The sequence below is a fragment of the Pempheris klunzingeri genome, chromosome 13 (assembly GCF_042242105.1).
Source record: "Pempheris klunzingeri isolate RE-2024b chromosome 13, fPemKlu1.hap1, whole genome shotgun sequence".
In the NCBI taxonomy this organism is placed as follows: domain Eukaryota; kingdom Metazoa; phylum Chordata; class Actinopteri; order Acropomatiformes; family Pempheridae; genus Pempheris; species Pempheris klunzingeri.
Window position 1 is genome coordinate 22038963 of NC_092024.1, and position 19455 is coordinate 22058417.

Sequence of the window (19455 nt, forward strand, 5' to 3'; positions counted from 1 at the left end):
ACCAGTCTGCCATTCTGCAGGCACTGTCCCTGACCTCTACATGACATTGAAGAAGGGTGTCAGCCCTTCAGAAAGGCTTTTTCATTTACTACAAACGTTCTCTTGGTCAATATACAGTATGTTTATGAAACAAACCCCACGCAGTGTGACCAAGGTCAAGTAATGACCTTGGTCAAAGCTTAAATCCTCTAGTTTCCAGTATGAGAGACGCCTGTCCTTCCTCGTGACTTTTCCACTTCAGTATTCAGCCAAATTGATTGAACTGAAATGGAACTGAGCCCAGCGCTGGCAAAAATATAATCAAGAAATCAATTCTATTTATGGAGAGCATTTGACAGCTTTATGACGAAGTTCTCTGAAGAGAGAAGAATGGATAGGATCATGTCAAAACGATAAAAAACACAGACAGACAAACAAATAACACCACTGAATTACAAGCTGACAGCATTTTCAGTAAGCTCTTTAACTTCTAATCTTCAACCCTCACTTGAATTTCCGACATCAATCACTTTGTTTGATCATTGCCTGATGCCTCTGATCCACCAATACTGAGCAGAATGTATTGCTGAGTTTAGCCTTGGGATGGTGAGCTTCCTGCAGATACTTCCAGTATCTATGTATGTGTGGAAACAGTGTCCGTAAGTATCAATAACCAATAACACAGACAGACAGATAGATTGATAGATAGATAGGTGTTACGTGTAGTTACATTAAAGAAAGCATCACTGAGAGAGAGGATGGGAGGGAGGGAGGTCGTCATTCAGCATTTTCAGAGAGCTTTTATTTGTTCGGTTGAACATTTTAGTTGCACTAAACAAAAACAAAAACAAAATGAACTTAAAAATGTGAGTGTGAACTGTGAATGGATCATGCATGACTGAGACTGAGTCATGTTTTCTGTCTCATCTTATTGGAGCTGTCACATTTTTTCCTTTATTCTGACAGTGATGACAAACCGTGCCTCATATTCTGTGTTTCGCTGATGTTTCTGAAAAACAAATTCATGGCAACTATAGTCTGCTTCATGATTAAACCGTGCCTCCGCTTGTCTTGTTTCTAAGTTGAAGAACATTCCTGTATACATACAGAATTTTAATGACAGGTGAGTATGACGTATCAAAATATTTTTAACACAGAGAGTACACAGAAGACATGATTAGTAAAAATCTGTATGAGCTGAGACGGATAAACACACGAGGAAGAAGAAGAAGTCTGTATTTCAAAGATGAATCCTGTTTTTCCTCCGGATGACGGTGGAGCTGTGGTAAAAAGAAGACTCTGGAAGCCGAGCTTGTGTTTAGGACACTGAATTAAAAATACTCTTTAACTGCCTCAAGCCATTATAAAAGTATCTTTGGGATGGTTCAGTTAAATATCCAACAGGCACGATATTATAAAGGTTAAGATTGAACACTGTCCCAGAAATCAGGCTGGCATGAATTATGAAAACATCCAAAGCATGACTACATTTTCTCATGAAAGACGCCACTGTTGAATATAGGGAGAGAAATTAATTAATTATAACAGACAGATGTTTATGAAATTAGATTGAGGTAGGAGCTGCTGTCTCTGGGCCTGATGTAATCACTATGCTATTTGCTTTTCCAAACCACTGCTTATGTAGCCAGACAGGATGTGATTAAAAGTGCTGTTCAGAGTCTTACATTGATTTGCTATGGTGGACATATTCCACAGTGGCCTGCTGATGTGGAATAATAGAATAACATAATAAGTTATGACATAAATTAAGAGCAGAAAAACGCACGCAAACGGCTAATGATCGAACGTATGTGACAACTAGACTTAGTGGAAGTGGGACAGGGATAAAACCAAAACACACTGATCAACATTCAGCTGTGCCGCCGATGAATAATACACTGAGAATCTGGGAACGGACACCGTTGGGCATGACAAACATTCTGCACCTGCGGGCGAGAATTGTTCCTGATGCCAGCAGCGAGAATTCAACATATTACAGCTGTATAGAGGGAGAGAGGACTGTGGTAGAAACACGGCCATGTGTAGGTTAGGCTTTGTGTTTTCAGCTTCTTCATTCACTAGATTAGACTAAACACTGCCCACTCCTATTCATGATGCTGTTCTTTCTTTCTCTTTCTTGTTTTGAAAAAGATTTTATTAACTGAAATTCAATGAGGACTAGAACATAATGTAAATACTAAAACAAACATCTGTAATAATGTGAAACCTCTCTTTGTCCTCTTGGCTCCAACAAGGTGAAAAAGTGACTGGAGAATTATGTTTGACAAATTATTTCTAAAATAAACACACACACAATATTTCATTACTTATAATGACATGATAAAAACCCATGAAGAGTTCAAACTACTTCCATTAAACCCAAATGAACAATGTTCTCAACACTGTTTCTTCTGTAATGACTAAAAATAAGAATAACCCAATAAAATGAACACAAAAACAAGAGTACATTGTGCTATTTACTTTTAGCCTCAACACACATATCTCGCTTGATTTCCAGCTCCTCTGAAGTATCCTGAACCCGAAAATTGCTCCCTTGGCATCAGTAGTGTGTGTGAATGGCTGAATGTAAAAGCAGCGTTAAAGTTCTTTGAGTGATGGACGAGACTAGAAAGGTACAAACAAGGCTCAGTGCCAGAGTGAATTAGTTTGCGTCTTTCTTTAAGTGCAGTGTTATTTGTGCATGATTTACAATCAACGTGTCATTGAAATGATTAAATCAAGACACGTCTGCTTAAGTTACACCTTCATTTTCTTTTCTTTTTTTTTTTTTTTAAGTGTTGGGAAAGCTCCACCTCTGTAGCTCTACCCGAGGTTCCTCATGCGTGAATGTTCGAAAATACGGCAAGGACACAAGACGAACTGTGGCTGGCCAGTTTGGGGCCACTTCTGTGCATGTTTTTGATGCAGGTAGCGTTAGCTGAAAGTGGAGATGATCAGTTGATGATCTGTTCAGTGAGTAAGTCTGTATTTCCACAACTGTCAAGTGAAAGTGGCACAGCCAACTATGTACATGTATGATAATCAATGTAGATTTCTAATAATGGAATATCTTATCTTAATAGGGCAAATCCTAATCTGCCCTCTGAGCTCTGTAAACCCTCAATGGACTTTAAGCATAAAGCTGATGTGACGATACATTAACCACTTGACCACTGTAACATTTTGCTTGGCGAAGGACTCCTATACACATACTGTTTAAATAACTCACTCTTTCAGGGTCTTTTCATTCATTACCACATATGAAAAGAATTAAAACTATAGTAATTCTATTCTTTTAATGTTAATCCCATGATCCCACTTTGCCTCGCGGTAACCTGCCTGCCTCTGGCTGACTATCTGAGGCTGGTGTTGCACGCCTGTTGAAATCATGACGGGAAAACAAAGCAACTTTTTCTTGATGAAAAAAACGTAGTCTCCTCGAGCAAATGACAAACTGCCAAAAACCAGCCAACGAGGTGCTGCAGAGAAACTTTGTGTTCCTCGGGCTACCTCAGTGGTGTGCTGGCCATCTGGCACGGGGAATCAAAAATCCATAAAGTTTTTATCCAGCCGCGCAGCCCTGTCTGTCTCTTTACCAGCCCTTCCTGTGTGCCTGTCAGTCGGGGTGCGCATGAGAGCTTGCTGGCTGCGTTTTCCGGGACCTCATTGACCCGACTCGACCTGACACCCGACCGGAGAACGCACGGGGAAAGCACCTGTGGTTGAAGCCGCGCTTGTCAAGTGGATTGATAATGCCTGGTCACGTAATCCGTAACATAATGAATAGTGAAGCTGTCTGTTTCATTACTTTCTATTCATGTAATATGTATACACGTCAATTATATGGCAATCTGCATGATAAATAAAGAGACAGAACAAAAACAAAATGGTTGTAATGCTCATCTGCTTACAGTGGTGTCCATTATATTTCATAACATAGTTTATGTTCTTATTAAAGACTTACTAAAAACTAAAATAGAGGCGGTATGGTCCAAATACTGGGTGGGAAAACGCCCTCATCAGTGTTATAGAAAACCCTTTTCATGGTAATGGGCATTGCCTGTATGATCTGTTCTGCAGTGACAGTTTACACCATGCCACTGCAGTGCTTTACGCTCCTATGTTAGACCTGACATTCACCTGTCCATCTCGAGTGAGAGGGTTTTTTCGCCGTTGTTTTCTCCCTCTAACTTGCTCCCAGGGTGCACCACTCCAGCTCTCTTGTCAGATGCCTTAAGTGTTACTATGTATGGAGAATCAGCCCAAGTGACATGGTCACCTGTCACATCTCTCCCTCTTCCCTTGTCTCCCCGTGGTGCACCTGTGACTGTTGCCATGACAACGGTAACCTGTTGACTCGTGGGGTTTCTGGTGATGGGGTCAAAATCATCTGCACCTGCAGCTGAGGAGCTGTCTGTCAAGTCAACACCTGCCATCAGGCTCTGGACGGACTCAGACCCCAGCAGACCTCCACAGAAATTAGTTTAAAGTTGTTGAGATTTTCTGGGCATTTTTCTTTAGTTTTCTTCCTGAACGATCTGCCATGACTGCAGACACACACACTGCCTTTTGAACAATGTGCCTCGTGTTATGATATAAAAAGGGTGAAGTGCAAAGGAGCAAAAAAAAACAACAACAAAAAAAAAAAGCGATGATATTGATCACACAGAGGAACAGCACAGGAGATTATTGACTGGAGGAGGTAAATTCAGAGAGGCAGCTAAGCCAATTTTAACCTTTTTATATCTGGGCCAGCTGATTGTGACACACTCTCCCACTTTAAATGGGATCAAGTCAGAGGTTGCAGTGAGATACCTCTTCATGTACGGCATGATAGTGGCTATTTTACATAAGGGATTTCTGTATAGAGAGTGAAGGTCAGCAAGATAAGATTTATAACAGCTCCAACAACTAAAAACCAACCTTGGAACAAAGCCGAATAAACAAATGGTATATTTATTTTAGATTTTTCGAAGAAGAAAATGAACAAAAATGATTTCAGAGGTGAGCTTTGGTAACTGACGTGGATATGCATGATGGCGTCAGTATGGAGCTGTAGTTTTTGTTTTTTTTACTGTTTCACTTCAAAAACAAAGAAATGGAAATTTCTAGTGGCAACTGCTGTAGTGGATGGATTTGTGGATATGGACAGTAAACCTCAGGAACACATTTAGAATAAAAAAAATACAGATGAAAGAAGTGCTGAATGAAAGATTGCATTGAGTAACAGAGGCTGGTGCAGATGTGACGTCAGGACTTCAGCTTTCTGTTTTATGTATTCTCTACTCACTGACGTTATATTGCTTTTCACCTCTCCTTGCTTTCTCTCCATCATTTGTCACCTTTCTCCCTCAGCCTCTCTGTCTTTCCCACCTTTCCTGCCATCTCACCTGTCTTTCAATCACTTCTCTCGCATTGTTTCCCCCTCTTGTCACCGTCCTCCTGTCTCTCCTTCTCCTCCTCCCTTGTTCCTCCTTCGTCTCTTTATCCAGCTGTTCTCCTCCTTTCTCATCCCCACCACACACACTAACCCCCGCTGCCCTCTCACTCTCTATCTGTCTCTCTCTCACTCTTAACTCTCTCTCTCTCTCTGTGTACTGACCTGGCCCAGGGCTGATCTGGTTGTCATAGAGGTGGATGTCATCTCCGCAGGCGATCGGCGAGTCCTGTCCCTCCTCTCGGCCCTCGCTGCCCTCCTCCTGCTCCACCTCCCGCTGCTCTGGGGACACAACAGCACAGGGTCACCTCCTGGACCTCACCGGCTACCAGGCAGGGCTGCAAACTCACTTTTATTATTGTCATCTTCAGCCAAACTAGCTGCTAAGTCCAGAAATTACACAGGTGCTTAGTGTGCATTATTTCACCAGTCAGCTGGATTTTTAGGGTAAAAGACAATGAAATGTTATTTATCTATGTAAAACCATATACAACAAGAGATCCTGTCATTTGTATGCTTGTTGGATTTTAATTGTATTCTTAAATAAACACAACAACACTATGATAAGTACAAACTTCCATTGCAGGACGCCCTAAAGTAAAATCTTGTCATAATAGTGCTTAACAAAACATGTAGACAGCCACAGATATCATTACAAGAATCAAACCAAGCTTATCGGAGTCAGTGAACCATCCTGACACTGTAATAAACATCTGGTGCTTAAAACCAAAAAACAAGAAATAAAACTCCTGAAGTAAATCATGAGGAGGTAATATATAATATATGCAAGGATACCTGCAGTGTACTGAGGTTAGAACTAAAAAGCTTGTAATCACAGGTTATACTTGTAAAACAGGCTTGAGTATTGTCATAATCTATTAATCTTCTTTTCAATTGATTAAATAATCCTTTATATGTAAGCAAATAGCAAAAATAGCCAGAATAAATGACCAGAGCCTTTGGTGGCATCTTAAAATGTCTTGTTTGTCGTATCAACAGTCTAAAGATATTAAGTTTACTGTCATGGACGACTAAGAAAACCAGGAAACCTTCACAAATGGGAGCTGAAGCCAGTACATTTCAGTAATTGAGCCTTCTATATTTGATAATAGGTCTGGTTTTGGATCTTGAATCAGTATCATAAACTATTAAAAGCATATTTAAAACTAAATGTGATCGAATGTGTTGGTGAAAACTGTGTTTATTTATTTTGGGTCGGACAATGATTAAAAGAATAAAGAGACAGACAGACAGATTATTTATTAACGAATGTGAATGAAGCCCATTTGCATATGAATTTTACAATGACAGAGGCTAACTAATTTAAAGTTTCTCTCTGATAATCAATGACGTCTATTCATATATATATGTTATGACTTGATAGATTGACAGATTTTCTGTTATACCTCTTCTCGTTACCTGAAGGAGATGTATTAATCACGTTACTGCATGAACAGCTGTAAGCAGAGGACCTCGATGTCTAACAAATGGCAGAAAATCTCAAAGAAGATGATGCTGGTAAGAGGTGTTTCATGAATCAGCAGGTAGACAGGTTTTTAGCAGGTTTTGTTGGTGTGTAATTGTCAGGATTTCGTGTGGTAGAAAGCATCAGAGGACCCAGCCTGGAGCCTGTTTGTATGACTCATCCCATTCTCTCTTCCTGACACAGCAGCTCCTTAAATCCAATCCTACAGTAACCAGTGGGCTCCCAAATATCATCCAGCAATCGGCTAGATGTGACGAGAACAATATCTCATACTCGTGCTCTTTATCTGCTGACCTTATCTGTGAGGAGGCCCCAATTTCAGTTCATTCAGTTTGTCTTGCATCAGGATCATCCCTCAGCACTTGACATTATTTGAACCTCGCTGTGTCGTCGCCTTGCCTGCGTCCCTCTGTGCCTCAGACTCACCGGCTGCGCTCTGACTTTCAAATCACCTTGGGAGAAAACGGCGGCTGCAGAGCAGGAGCAACAAATCGACGGTTTCAAATCGCAACGGTGTCAATTTTAGAAAAAGTTTATGACCGATTACTACCACCTACTTCTCTGGTAGTCTGATGTATTCTATTCTATCTGCTTTTTGCTTACTAAGTTATGTTTATTTGTTTCCTGTTCAACTCAATTCACCCATTCTGAATTCGGGCTGATTGAATTCAAAACCAGAATCCGGATTCTTTTCACGATGTCATTCAAATAATACATTGAGTAAACTCTGCAGCGTTTGAATTCAGATGAGCTGCAGCGAAGCCGAGCTCATTGGCCGTGACAAGTCAATGCAAACATGCAACATGTAGAAGGAGCGAGGGCCATTTGATATGAAAACACTGAATGATTGATGTGCTTACTTCAAACAGTGTGCAGCGTTCTGCAGCAGCCTTTGAGATGCGTTTGGAGCTGTGACATACAGAAACTCTACAGCGTGACAAAACAGCATATTTGCATCATTAAAGATGTTTTAAACTTTTATGCTCTGTGCTCTGAGAATCACTCAGAGGAGACACAGTCAATGCTACGTTATCTAATGCTGCATCAAACCATACTTTTCATAGATAGATCAACCTGTCTGTTGTTCTGATTACTTCCTTTCCTGTTTTGCTTGACCAGGAATCCAGAAAACAATTAATCGACTGACAACAAAAGTAACCAACTTCTGTGATTATCTCAATTCTCTCAATCTCTCAATTTTCTATGATTTTAGAGTTTTGTGTTGAAAAACAAGCCCTAAGATGACATCAACCTAGTCTTAACGATGGCATCTTATAGACTAAACAATTACTTGATGAGACATGAACTAAACATGAACTAAAGACCCCCTCCACTGATAAAAAATTAATACACATTCATAAAGCAGAACATTAAGCCTCAGGCTAAATAGCTGAGGTATAATTCCAAAAGGAAAACTCCATAATAAGTAGAAAGATCACAAGGTTAGATGTGCTTGGCATGCTTGGTGTACCACCTCTGCTGAACAATTTTCTTGGGGAATTCCTGAATTCTAAGTCCTAAAATCCATGAATTCCCCTGAAAAAAAACAACCTGAAGAGCCGCTTCAAACTGCAACATGAGGAAGCTCTTACGTGTCAAACACACTTAACTTGATGCATCACTTCAGAAACCACTATACTGAAACCCTTGTTGAATTCATGCCCGTAGCCCTCGAGGGCATCACATAGGCAAATGCATATTACAAAAACATTTCTACAGAGGTTCTATAATCATTTTGACCGTTAATTCATTTCTTTTTTTTTTTTTTTGAAAATTCCCACTCTGCACACACGGCATTTTTGTTGAATACAGGACACGAAACAACGTCTGTAATCTAAAACAAAAAGAGCATGACTTAAACCAAGAAATGTGCAGCCGTAATCAGATTCAGTCTCTCACAGCTGCTTGCCAGGCACACTAAATGAGCACATTATGGGTTGATATGTCTCCGTGACATGTCAACTATTAACACACCACAGAGGAACATGATGGCACAGAAGGCACTGGTACAGCAGGACCATTCCTACGATGCAAGATGTACCAACATTTTTATTTTTCATGTCACCCTGCTCACAGACTTTGGTCATCAAGGGCGTTTGGAGAGCATTTGGCTTCCAGAGCGGCCTTCACTAATGAACCTCTGAAATGACAATGATGGACAATGCTTACTCGCCAACAATAATGTAATTGCATTTATATCCAGATAAAAGTTTGCCTAATAAAGAAGGTTATGCTCGGCTACAGCAGGGGGGCTTCTGTTAATCTGCTGAGTGAATCGGTGTGTTGTAGGAGGGGAATAATTGGCTAAGGGAGACTGGGGGGTTCCAATGCAATGGCAATGCAATGACTGCTTATGCTGCACATACTAATTGGGTGCCTCTCCTTGGCTTGAAGGTAATGAAACTGCCGTTATCATAAGAGCTGGAGCAAAGTTTATTATTTAAATCCAAATGCAGTGGAGTGTGAGAGCTGGGAGATTTTCGGTGTCTGTGCTGCAGCTCTTATGTTTAATTCACATCTCCCACTATAGATATGTGTACTGTACAATGCCCATTATTGGCAGCATTAAAATAAAAAAAATCCCTGTGCTGTACCTTGTTTTCCCCTCGTCATGTTGAGAGGATCACACGTTTCTGTTCACACTGTGGCACCAACTCATGGATCCCTTATTACGGGTTGCTTTGTTTTCCATTGTCTAAAACTGGCGAATGTTGAACATTTACTGCACAGTGCATTCATGTGTCCTGGTGGTGGCTCAGACTCACCCATTTCTTGAAAGAAGTACCCATTCTTGGACATCCCAGAGGGAGGCGCCTCTGCAGGAGAGAGCAAAACAGAGACAGTAATCACTGAGGTGAAACTGGTGAAACAGTGAGAGGCCCTGCAGGGAGCAATTTTCATTTTGAGAAATGAGATACACATTATTTATTATTATTTTTACACAGCAATTGCTGATATGGGAGATGGTTACAAATACAAATACAAATACAAATACGAGCAATTATCAGACCTCTGTCAGTCTGGCTAGTTTGTTTAGTGCCAATATTCAAGAGGAAAAGACCTGCATATCATAAAGCATCTCATGGATCCAGGAAGCAACTCATGAACACATGATTCATCCATCCATCCATCCATCCAATCATCTATACTGCTTGTGCTTAAGGATCGCAGGGGGGGGGGGGCTGGAGCCAATCTCAGCTGACATTGGGCGAGAGGCAGAGTGCACCCTGGACAGGTGGCCTGGTCGTGAATCACAGGGCCGACACGCAGAGAGACAAACAACCTTCCACACTCACATTCACACCAACGGGAAAATTTACAGTCATCAGTTAACCTGCATGTCTTTGGACGGTGGGAGGAAGCCGGAGTACTCGGAGAAAACCCACACAGACACAGGGAGAACATGCACACAGAGAGGCTCCAGGTTCAGACTGCAAACCACAGCAGATTCCCAACTTTAACCTTCTTGCTGTGAGGCAACAGCGAGGCAACATTTACTTACTCACAATTAAAGCATCTGCCGCCTATTGGCCATTAGGAGAGATTAATGTCCACTAATAACACACTGAAAACCACAATATTGCTGAACTGTGCAAAGGTTTTCACATTTTACAACAAGTCCTCACAGCTTTTTAAACAATCCTCCAGAAGAGACATGATCTTTGTTTGGTTCTGTTGTGCGACAACATATTTTGTCACTGCCATCCAAACCGTTTCAAATTGCCGTCGCAAACACATTTCCTGTGGCTAAGGTTCAAAAATGACTTGGTTGAGGTTTGTTAAGAGGTTAAGGCCCTCTGTGAACTTTGCTGCTTTATTACATCACAGTATTTCCACAGTATTTCCTCCCTTGTTCCAAAGAGCTACGAGTAATAACTTGTATGGCCGCTAGAGGTCTTTGTCACCTGAAAGTAAACATCTGTTCTTCTCATGTTGTTCTGGGTCTCATACCAACACTGCAGCAGATGCCAATAATGTACAGCATATACAGCAGTGATGTAAATTCCACAGATGCTGAGTAAATAGTCTATGGCCTGTGGTTTTGACCCTATTATCTGTTATTAGTTGTATATAATGATGCCAGTGAAGTATGTACATTTACATTTAAGTTGTTGCTCTTAATGGTTTAAAGCATTTAAATAAACAGTGACACCTGCAAACACAGACGACCTTTACGGGGGAGCTGCCTCACTCCTCTCCGTCTGATCACCTCAGCAGTGGTTTGTGAAGCCGGTAAACAGCGAAAAAGACTATTTCGACTGAGTAATACAGGCTTGGTGAGTAAAACGTTCCCTCCTAATGGAGCTGTAGTTGTCAAAGGCACTCTGAGGAAGAAAGATCGCAAACTAGGCAACCCTGTAGTTCAACCAGGAGGGAGAGAGAAGAATCCCCTTTAAGGGCTCCATTCCTAACATGTTCATTAGGTAGAAGAAATGTTAACAGGCAGTGATTATATGCAATACACACTCTTTTCATCAGCAAAGGTTTGGCTTTTAATACTAATACATTCAATGATAATCCATAGTGAGTTCTGCTTCCAGGCAAGCAATCGTTTTGCAATGGTAGGGTGCAGCGTTTTTAAAATGGTGGATATCTCATTCTGGAATTAAACTTAATCTGGTGAAGAGCGCCACTACAAAAATACACAGAGAAGGAATTTAGAGTATAACATTTCAGAGTGTTTGTCACGCAGCCCTGTGGATGCGTGCAGCATGCGGATGGCACAGAGAGACGAGGCAGATATGGAGAGGGGATACTTTGAAGGTTATTGAGACATTGTGGGCTCGTGCTGAAGGAAGAGGGTGGGGGGGTGCAGCGCTACCAGACTTCAGTGAGGCTTTTCTTGAGCATTAAGCCAATATATGTTTACATATTCATCCTATAACCAAAGATCAACGGCATGTCTCGAGGGTATTTCCCTGACTTGACTGCTAAAATCACAGCCATCCCACACAAAGCCGCTCAGACTGGGAAGAGGAGAAATGGCCCAATCACACACACACTGTCCTCTGAAACTATCAGGTATCAGGTGGATATATACATTATCTCAAAGCCTAGAATACAAATACAGAATGCAATTTTAATTATACAAAATGCTCCTTCATTGTTGGGTTTGGACAAAAAAAACAGCTTGAGAGTAAAAGAACTGGGGATTCGTTTATCCCCACAACAATTAGTTTGCTTAATCTACACAGGTAATGATGTAGTGTAGCAGCTTGGGCCTGTAACGGATATTTGCATTTTACAACAAGTCTGTTTCTGTTAAGTCTTCCTTGCTGCCACTTTGACTGTTGCTGCCATAGTTAATGATGATGATGTGATTTTTCATGTATTTTTAGATGCCGTCTCCAAACCAGATCTTTCCTTTTTGAAAAAGGAAGTCTGACATTTTGGTGAATATACTTCTTTTCCTTCTTTTGGAGAATAAGAAGATCAATACCACTCTCATGTCTGTGCGGTAAACATGAAGACATCGCCAGGGGCTGGTTAGCTTAGCTTAGCACAAAGAGTGGAAACAGTTAGTCTGGCTCTGTCCAGCACCTCTAAAACTCACTAATTAACACTTTAAATCTCATTAAGTTTAATCCCCATTTAATCCGTACAAAAACCAACGTGTAAAAATGACATGTTTGGGTTTTACAGGGGGTTATGTGCCTAACAATTTCTTGGCAGCGAACAGTGAACACAACTACTGGAATTCACTACTTCACTGCTGGTTTGAATGGATGAAACACATGAAATATGAAATGTTACTGAATTTAGGTCGGTGGATGTTTTTTTTATTTGGACACAGTCACTGGCTCTTCCCATCATCATGCTAAGCTAACCATCTCCTGGCTCTGGTTTAATATTTAATGACCAGATATCAGAGGGTATTCTCCTCTATCTTTTGGCATGAAAAAGAATAAACACATTTCCAAAGTATGTCTGGAGTGGGAGCAAACTTCAGTGAATTGATATAGCTTAGCCAATTCTCTTAAAGGAGGACCCCTGGTTAGAAGCAGTGCTCAAGTCATGCCTCTTTATTCAAGAGTAAAGGAAAGCTGTTGTAACAACCGTTTTTCTTTTCAAAACTGAAATGAGTTGAACTGGAATAAGCAGCCTTCAAGACAACCAGTCTGACTGGCTGCTAATAGAAAAACAGTTTTAAATGTCAAAGACCTTTACTGCATCAGCCTCTCACAGGCAAACACCAAGACATTCTTAAGTTTAGCAGGTAATTCTTTACTTGACGTTGCACATCTGTCACAGTCAAAGAGAAAAAATGGCTAGTTTACAGTACAACTACTCCTTAAACCCAAGAATGAATGCTACCAGGTGAGTTGTCTGTGTCATTTGTTTTCACAAGGAATTCAAACAATGGAAACATTTGGATTTTTTCAGTTGTAGATCTTTCTGATTTATGACAAGAGATAGCAGAAGAAAGTTAGTCAAACAGAACTCCTCACTGTTTTTTTCCCCTCTCGACCTGAATAAAAACTCATCTGAGTTGCCACGTTAACGCAAACGTAGAAACGTTTCTCCGACATCCTCTGCTGCTCCCGTGTTCCTGGGTTTGCTTGTTTGTGATGTCAGTCGCATAAGTATACATTTTCCCTTCACCTTCCTACACAACACACGCAGGTCTATCACATCCCCGTCATGCAGTCTGTTTTCCTGCAGCAGCTGCATTAAACATACACATCTTTCAGAGCTCAAGCACTCAGCGAGACTCTAAGCATCATGACATAAAGCAATATATAGCATTTCACAAACCATGGGTTATTTTTCCTCACCTACAGAATATGTTTTTTCCTCCTCTCTGTTTGATCATCTGCAGCTAAATAAACTCTAATAGTAACTCACAGCTTAGCATCCTGAGGCAGAGCCTGCTATCATATTGTGCATTCTAGTCCAATGCAAGTTTTCTACTTTAGCTTGTCCCGATACACACATCCCCCTCGGCTATAATGAAGGTCATAACATTATTATTATTGCTGTTAATTTCTCTAAGTCTTCCGACAGGACACAAGTCCGAATTGAATTCTGTAGCATTAATGTAAAGGCTGCATCGGCACGAGGTTAGATAAACCGAGAGATTAAATGCACATAATGGTCTGCTTTATTAAGAGCGCTGCAATAAAAGTATCACGCGGTTATCATCCCTTATGCATTGGTTTAATAACCCACAAAACACTGAGTGAGCCAGTTTCACAGTAAATTTTTGAGGCAATTCTTCTGAAGTCAGATCACTTTATAGATATTTTTTTCTCCTCACAGTGTGCCGAGAGTGGTAGACAAAACAAGAACTTGTATAACCAAAATAATGAATAGTGCTGCACTGAATACTTATTTTCACTATGAATTCATCTGCTCATTTGTTTCTTGATTAATTATTTAGCCAGACAAGACATGAGACTGTGAAAAGAAATGCATCACAGTTTCTCAAAGTGGAACCTGGCGTCTTCAAATCACATGTTTTGTACCAACAAATAGTCCAAAACCCCCAAATTACATTTTTTCTAGATTTCAGATGTTTGGCATTTTTGCTTGGAAAATGATTTCATGCAAAGAATCGATCATCACAATGATTTTCCATTAATGAACTTAACTGATTGTTTCAGGTTTAAAATAATCATACCAGCACTCCATCTGTACATTTTCAATATCCAGTCATGGAAGAAATTATGAATATCCAGCATGTGTGCAAATAGGAATTAAATTAGAGTCATAACTTAAAGTCTCATCGGGTATTGTAAAATAGGACACAGAATCCTCTGTCTAATAAATAATGGAGTTTATGAAAAGATTTACTGGGAGATTCACTGGAGATTTCCTGATGCAGCCTGTGGGTGAGCAGTGAACGCTACTTCCTCTGCCGCACTGAATGCCAAACAGTGCACAAGCACTGTGGCTGAGGCTACGACTAATAACCCTCGTTAATATCAATTAATCTGACAACTATCAGTTCACCAATTAATTGTTCAGTCTATAGCATTTCTCATTGTTTTTAACATTTTAAACACAAGAATCCAATCCAAGATGAGGTGCAACAAAATATTCAGTTTAAAATAACTTCCGAAAAGGAAACGCTGCAGATGAAAATGAAATGAAAATAAAGGTTTTATCTGGAAATGAGAAGCATCTTTTCAACATTTGGAGGAGCAGAAACTCCTAAATTAGACTATTTTTCATCTTCATTCAGGACAGATGGACCAGAAGTTAAATGAGGTGTAGTTCAGACTGCATTATTTGTTTTTGTGACGAGTTAATACACTCTGTCCCTGTCTGCTATAATGGGCTGCACACACATGCAAATAATTGTTAGACAGAGCTGATTAAGGACCTCTACATACTTCACGCTCCGATGGTCATTTAGAGACGGGCTCATTGGCAGTCATGAAGGTTATTCTGATGTAAAATCTGAAGCAGCTTAACTTCAATTGTGCGAATTGAGACATACAGACAACCAAAAATAAAGAGGAGGACACCTAATAACAGACTGGGACATTTCTCCTCATTCCTTACATTTACACTTCTTGGAGAAATAATTTAAATTTAAAAAATTCCTCCGTCTATGGATGTAGTGCTTTCCACATCCTTGGTAACTCAAATGAAACGAATGCAAATGATCTGATGTGTGGATGGAAAGGAGACGGTTAAATTACCATTTTAGAGATTTCGGCCAAAGATAAAAGATTCAGAGACAGCGCTTTGTCTTAAAAACTGTGAATAAATATACAAAACCCTTGATTTAACTTCAAATTATTATTCCCGTCTTTCAATAAGGATACAGGTGACCTGAAAATAAAACTAAAAACGAAAATATTTCACACTATTTAAAAAAAGAGTTCATAAAATATTGAATAAATTAGTCAGAAGTAATGGTTTTCAGTGCATGCAGTGTTTTTAACGTGCAGCAGATGAAGCACACATAAAACAACGGTGCTTCAACACATAGCTGAGTGTCTGCAGCTGTTTTAGTAGCTTTTTTAAAAGAAAAAAAAACAAAAAACGGCTCTGCATAGCACATGAGAACCTACAGCTGACCATATTTTGAGAAACAGAAGTCATATTTGTGCACAAGCCGCAATTACATCATAGCAGAGGCATGCAAACAGACACAAGTAGCCTATTGTGCTTCAGCGCCATCTCTCCTTCTGCGAACGAGCCCCGTCTCCTGCCCTCCCCTCTGCGTCAGAGCACGGTCGACGCAACGGTCGTGTTCACACTGTCACTCCAGATGTCATTTCCATTGGCGGGCTTGAAAATTTCATGGGCATGCAAATGTTTCTTCTTCTTAATTCAGCACGTAGCTTCCAGGTCATTGATTTATTTATTGATTAGTCCATGCCATTAACTGCAAATCCATTTTTCAGTCGACCTATTTATTGAAGGATTTTTTTTTTGAGTGTTGCAAGATCTTTTGCTAATCCCCCATTTTACTGTCAAATTAAACCTCACTTTACAGTATTAGCATTTGCAAAAGGTCCTCCTTAGGGAGAGCAGGCTGGAGAGGAAGGGAGAAGTAACAGTCAGACTAAATTAAAGGCTAAAAGAAGGGAAAAGCTTGATAATGGCAACTTCAACATTTATAATTCTATTTATAATCCTTAATTGTCTCTATTCCTTACTGTCCCAATCCTGGGGCCAAAACCTGGGCCGTATAAATGATGAACACACATAAAAACCATGCATGCTCCTGGTCCCACACACATGTATATTGATTGTGGGATTTTATATTTGCCATTAAAATGCTAATCAAAGGAATTATGAATGACTTTTGTGTGATTCATTTTATGATCTTTCTGTATGGAGGTATCATATTATTTTCCTTTATGGGCTATTTCTACTGTATATGAAGGTTGAGATATCACTACTTGCTTTACCGCTACGTGTGATGAATTAATGATATTATGAGTGCTAGAAACTGCCGCCATTGTGAGTACGCTGCTACCCGCAGCCCTTTTCCGTTGGGTGTTCTGCAGCTATCTGTTACCCCTGCAGACACACTTTTCTTGCTGCTACTGCAAACCTTACATTGTTACATCCACAATTTGTCAGATCAGCAACCAAGACTGTATTGGCAGACACCTTTTATCTCCTCCCAACGGCCCTTGTTGGAGCATCGTGTGTGGGTACTCAGCTGTTTTGTTACTGTTAATTTGTGATTAAGTGCATTTAAGCTTTTCTGTGATAAGCTGGACTGCTAACCTTTCTAGCCACTACAGAGAGGTGAAGTCCCACCCCTTCTGTTGGCCCACCATGGGAGCTTATTTCAGAAAAAATATGTACGGTAGTCAATAGTGAGAGACAAGTTATTCTTTGAATTGTGCCATGAATGACACACATGATGCTTGTCAATGTGAGAGATAGTTGTGAAAGTAAGACTTTTAGAATATGCAATTAGAAAGAGTGCAACCCAAATGTCACATGAGTGACATCCAGCTACCCAGCTCTGCTAAATGTATGGGTATGGTGTCTGTGTTTTTGGTATCGGGGTGCAGCCACAGGAGTGGGTACTGGGCCTGCTTGGTTTTTGGTTTCTCAGCTAAAGGACCAGACACCGCTGGCTAAAACACATCAGGTAAGATAACGCTACATTTGTGCGTAGAGCGTAGCTGCCTTATCTAGTTGGCTAGCAGGTGATGTATATCATTGCAGTTCACTGAGCAGTTTCACGCAAACCCAAATGGTCTTTACGACAAACTGCAGCTTTCTTGACTAGCAAAATTATCTTTTACACCGACAAACATCACGATGTAATGATGTTCACCTCTATACTAATTGCTGATAACTTTATTTGGATTCTTACACCCTTGTTCTTTTGGACTCTTCATGCATGTGTACCAGCTGAATTACTGTGCTGTCCTACCTTAGTGTTGATTTAAACTGGTGATGCTTTGTTCGTTCCTGGCACGAAGCACAACGTAACTGGTTTTTCAGTCTGCTGTTCATTTTTGGGAACGCACTTCCCGTTATAGGCGCCACTGGAACTCCGTGGATGAATTCACTCATTGTGTGGCATAAACTCAACCTTTATGAAATGTTAGCCATTGTGTAAAAAGTCACATCTCAAATCACCTCCAATCACTTCCTATAACTGTGACTGTAACCTGATGTCATGTCATTACACCATTTTAGCACATTTTATGAGACTAAATCACTCAAATTGGCTTTTTATTCCACTCATTAAGGGTGGTTCCCAAATGGGGATTTCATGAAATTAAGTCCTGTTACTTAATACAATCATTAATTCTTTCTGATAATTAACCATTTCTGATGGCAAATGTAATATAAATGCCTCACAGACACGGCACAGTACCCCACACCTTGTGATTATATTCCCAATACAATTTGCCTCAGGTGGCCCTCACATTGGATGAGGGGAAACCTCTCCCCAAAAAAACCCTTTTAACAGGGAAAAAAATGAAAGCAAGATCACGAAGAGCACCAGAGACGTGTTCCCTCTCGTACGGCAGACAGACACGCAAAAGATGTCACATGTACTCAAAAGACCAACAAAATTACAGTATATACAAACTACAGCGGAAGTATTCTTAACAGATATTATAAAATATGTGTTAAAAATGTGGATTCAGAAGGACATTAAGTGCCTTCAGGTGTCACCAGATGGTACCTGAGCCATACGACCTCCTCTCTACCACAGAGACCTGGAAGAGGACCTGAACTACAAACAGAAAAAGAGAGAGACAGACAGAGAGTGAAAGAGAAATCACACAGCTTTTGTTGAATTTGTTGTCCAATACTGTTTCACATTTGCCCCCAGTGAGAACTTCAAAAGGCCAACTGCTGTCTTCAACCTTTATTAGAAATGTGTTTAGCTTGCTGCATGGCCGTGCGCCGACGTGCACAGTGAGAGCAGAAGAGTGCATAATGATGCGCGACCACGTTGGAAAACCTTGCTGATGCAACACAGTTTGTGAAATTGTCCAATTCATTTTGTTCTGCTTTTCACTGACAGGTTGCAGCAGGAGTAGGTATTGATCTGCAGACAGGAAAGCAAAAAGGCGTGTCTGCATTTGTTTATGTGTAAATAAGGTTTGTGCATGTGCACCAAAACAGAAACACACACACACACACACACACACACACACACACACGCATACAAATATAAATGCCTGCAAAAACGAATGCATACACAGGTGCATGTTTCTGTCCAGGCTAGCACACAGTTATAGCTGTAAAGAGTTTGAAAATATCCTGCCTGTGGTCTTTAATTACGACCAATGAGGAATAAAAGTAACTTCCTCGTGCTCAGTATGCCTCCCATTCAATACAGGTTATCTCTCAACTGCAAATGAGCAGGTTGATGTTAAGGGGAAATGCAACCACACATTTCAGATTGGCCAGTGTTTAATTTACTTCTGAGGTGAGTATTAAAAGCCTCTTAAAGTAATTTACCCTCCGCAATCAGTCATTATTGAATTCTTACTCATCTCATGATGAAATAAATACAAACAAGCGGTTGAAGAAGGCTAAGACTGGTCTGACAGGAAGAGACACTTCAGAAAAAGAATTCAGGCAAAAAAAGATGTGTGTATGCATGTAT

General features: G+C 40.4%; 1 protein-coding gene across 2 annotated transcripts in view; it reads right to left on the reverse strand.

Annotated features, from left to right (window-relative positions):
* Positions 1 to 19455, reverse strand: part of slc4a11 (solute carrier family 4 member 11) — a 103927-nt gene that overhangs the window by 45727 nt on the left and 38745 nt on the right. For both annotated transcript variants that reach the window (XM_070842607.1, XM_070842608.1), the window contains exons 2-3: positions 9668 to 9718; positions 5582 to 5698 (exon numbers count right to left, since the gene is read on the reverse strand). In XM_070842607.1, the coding sequence (XP_070698708.1) occupies positions 5582 to 5698; positions 9668 to 9718 (168 nt within the window). The remainder of the gene's footprint in view (positions 1 to 5581; positions 5699 to 9667; positions 9719 to 19455) is intronic.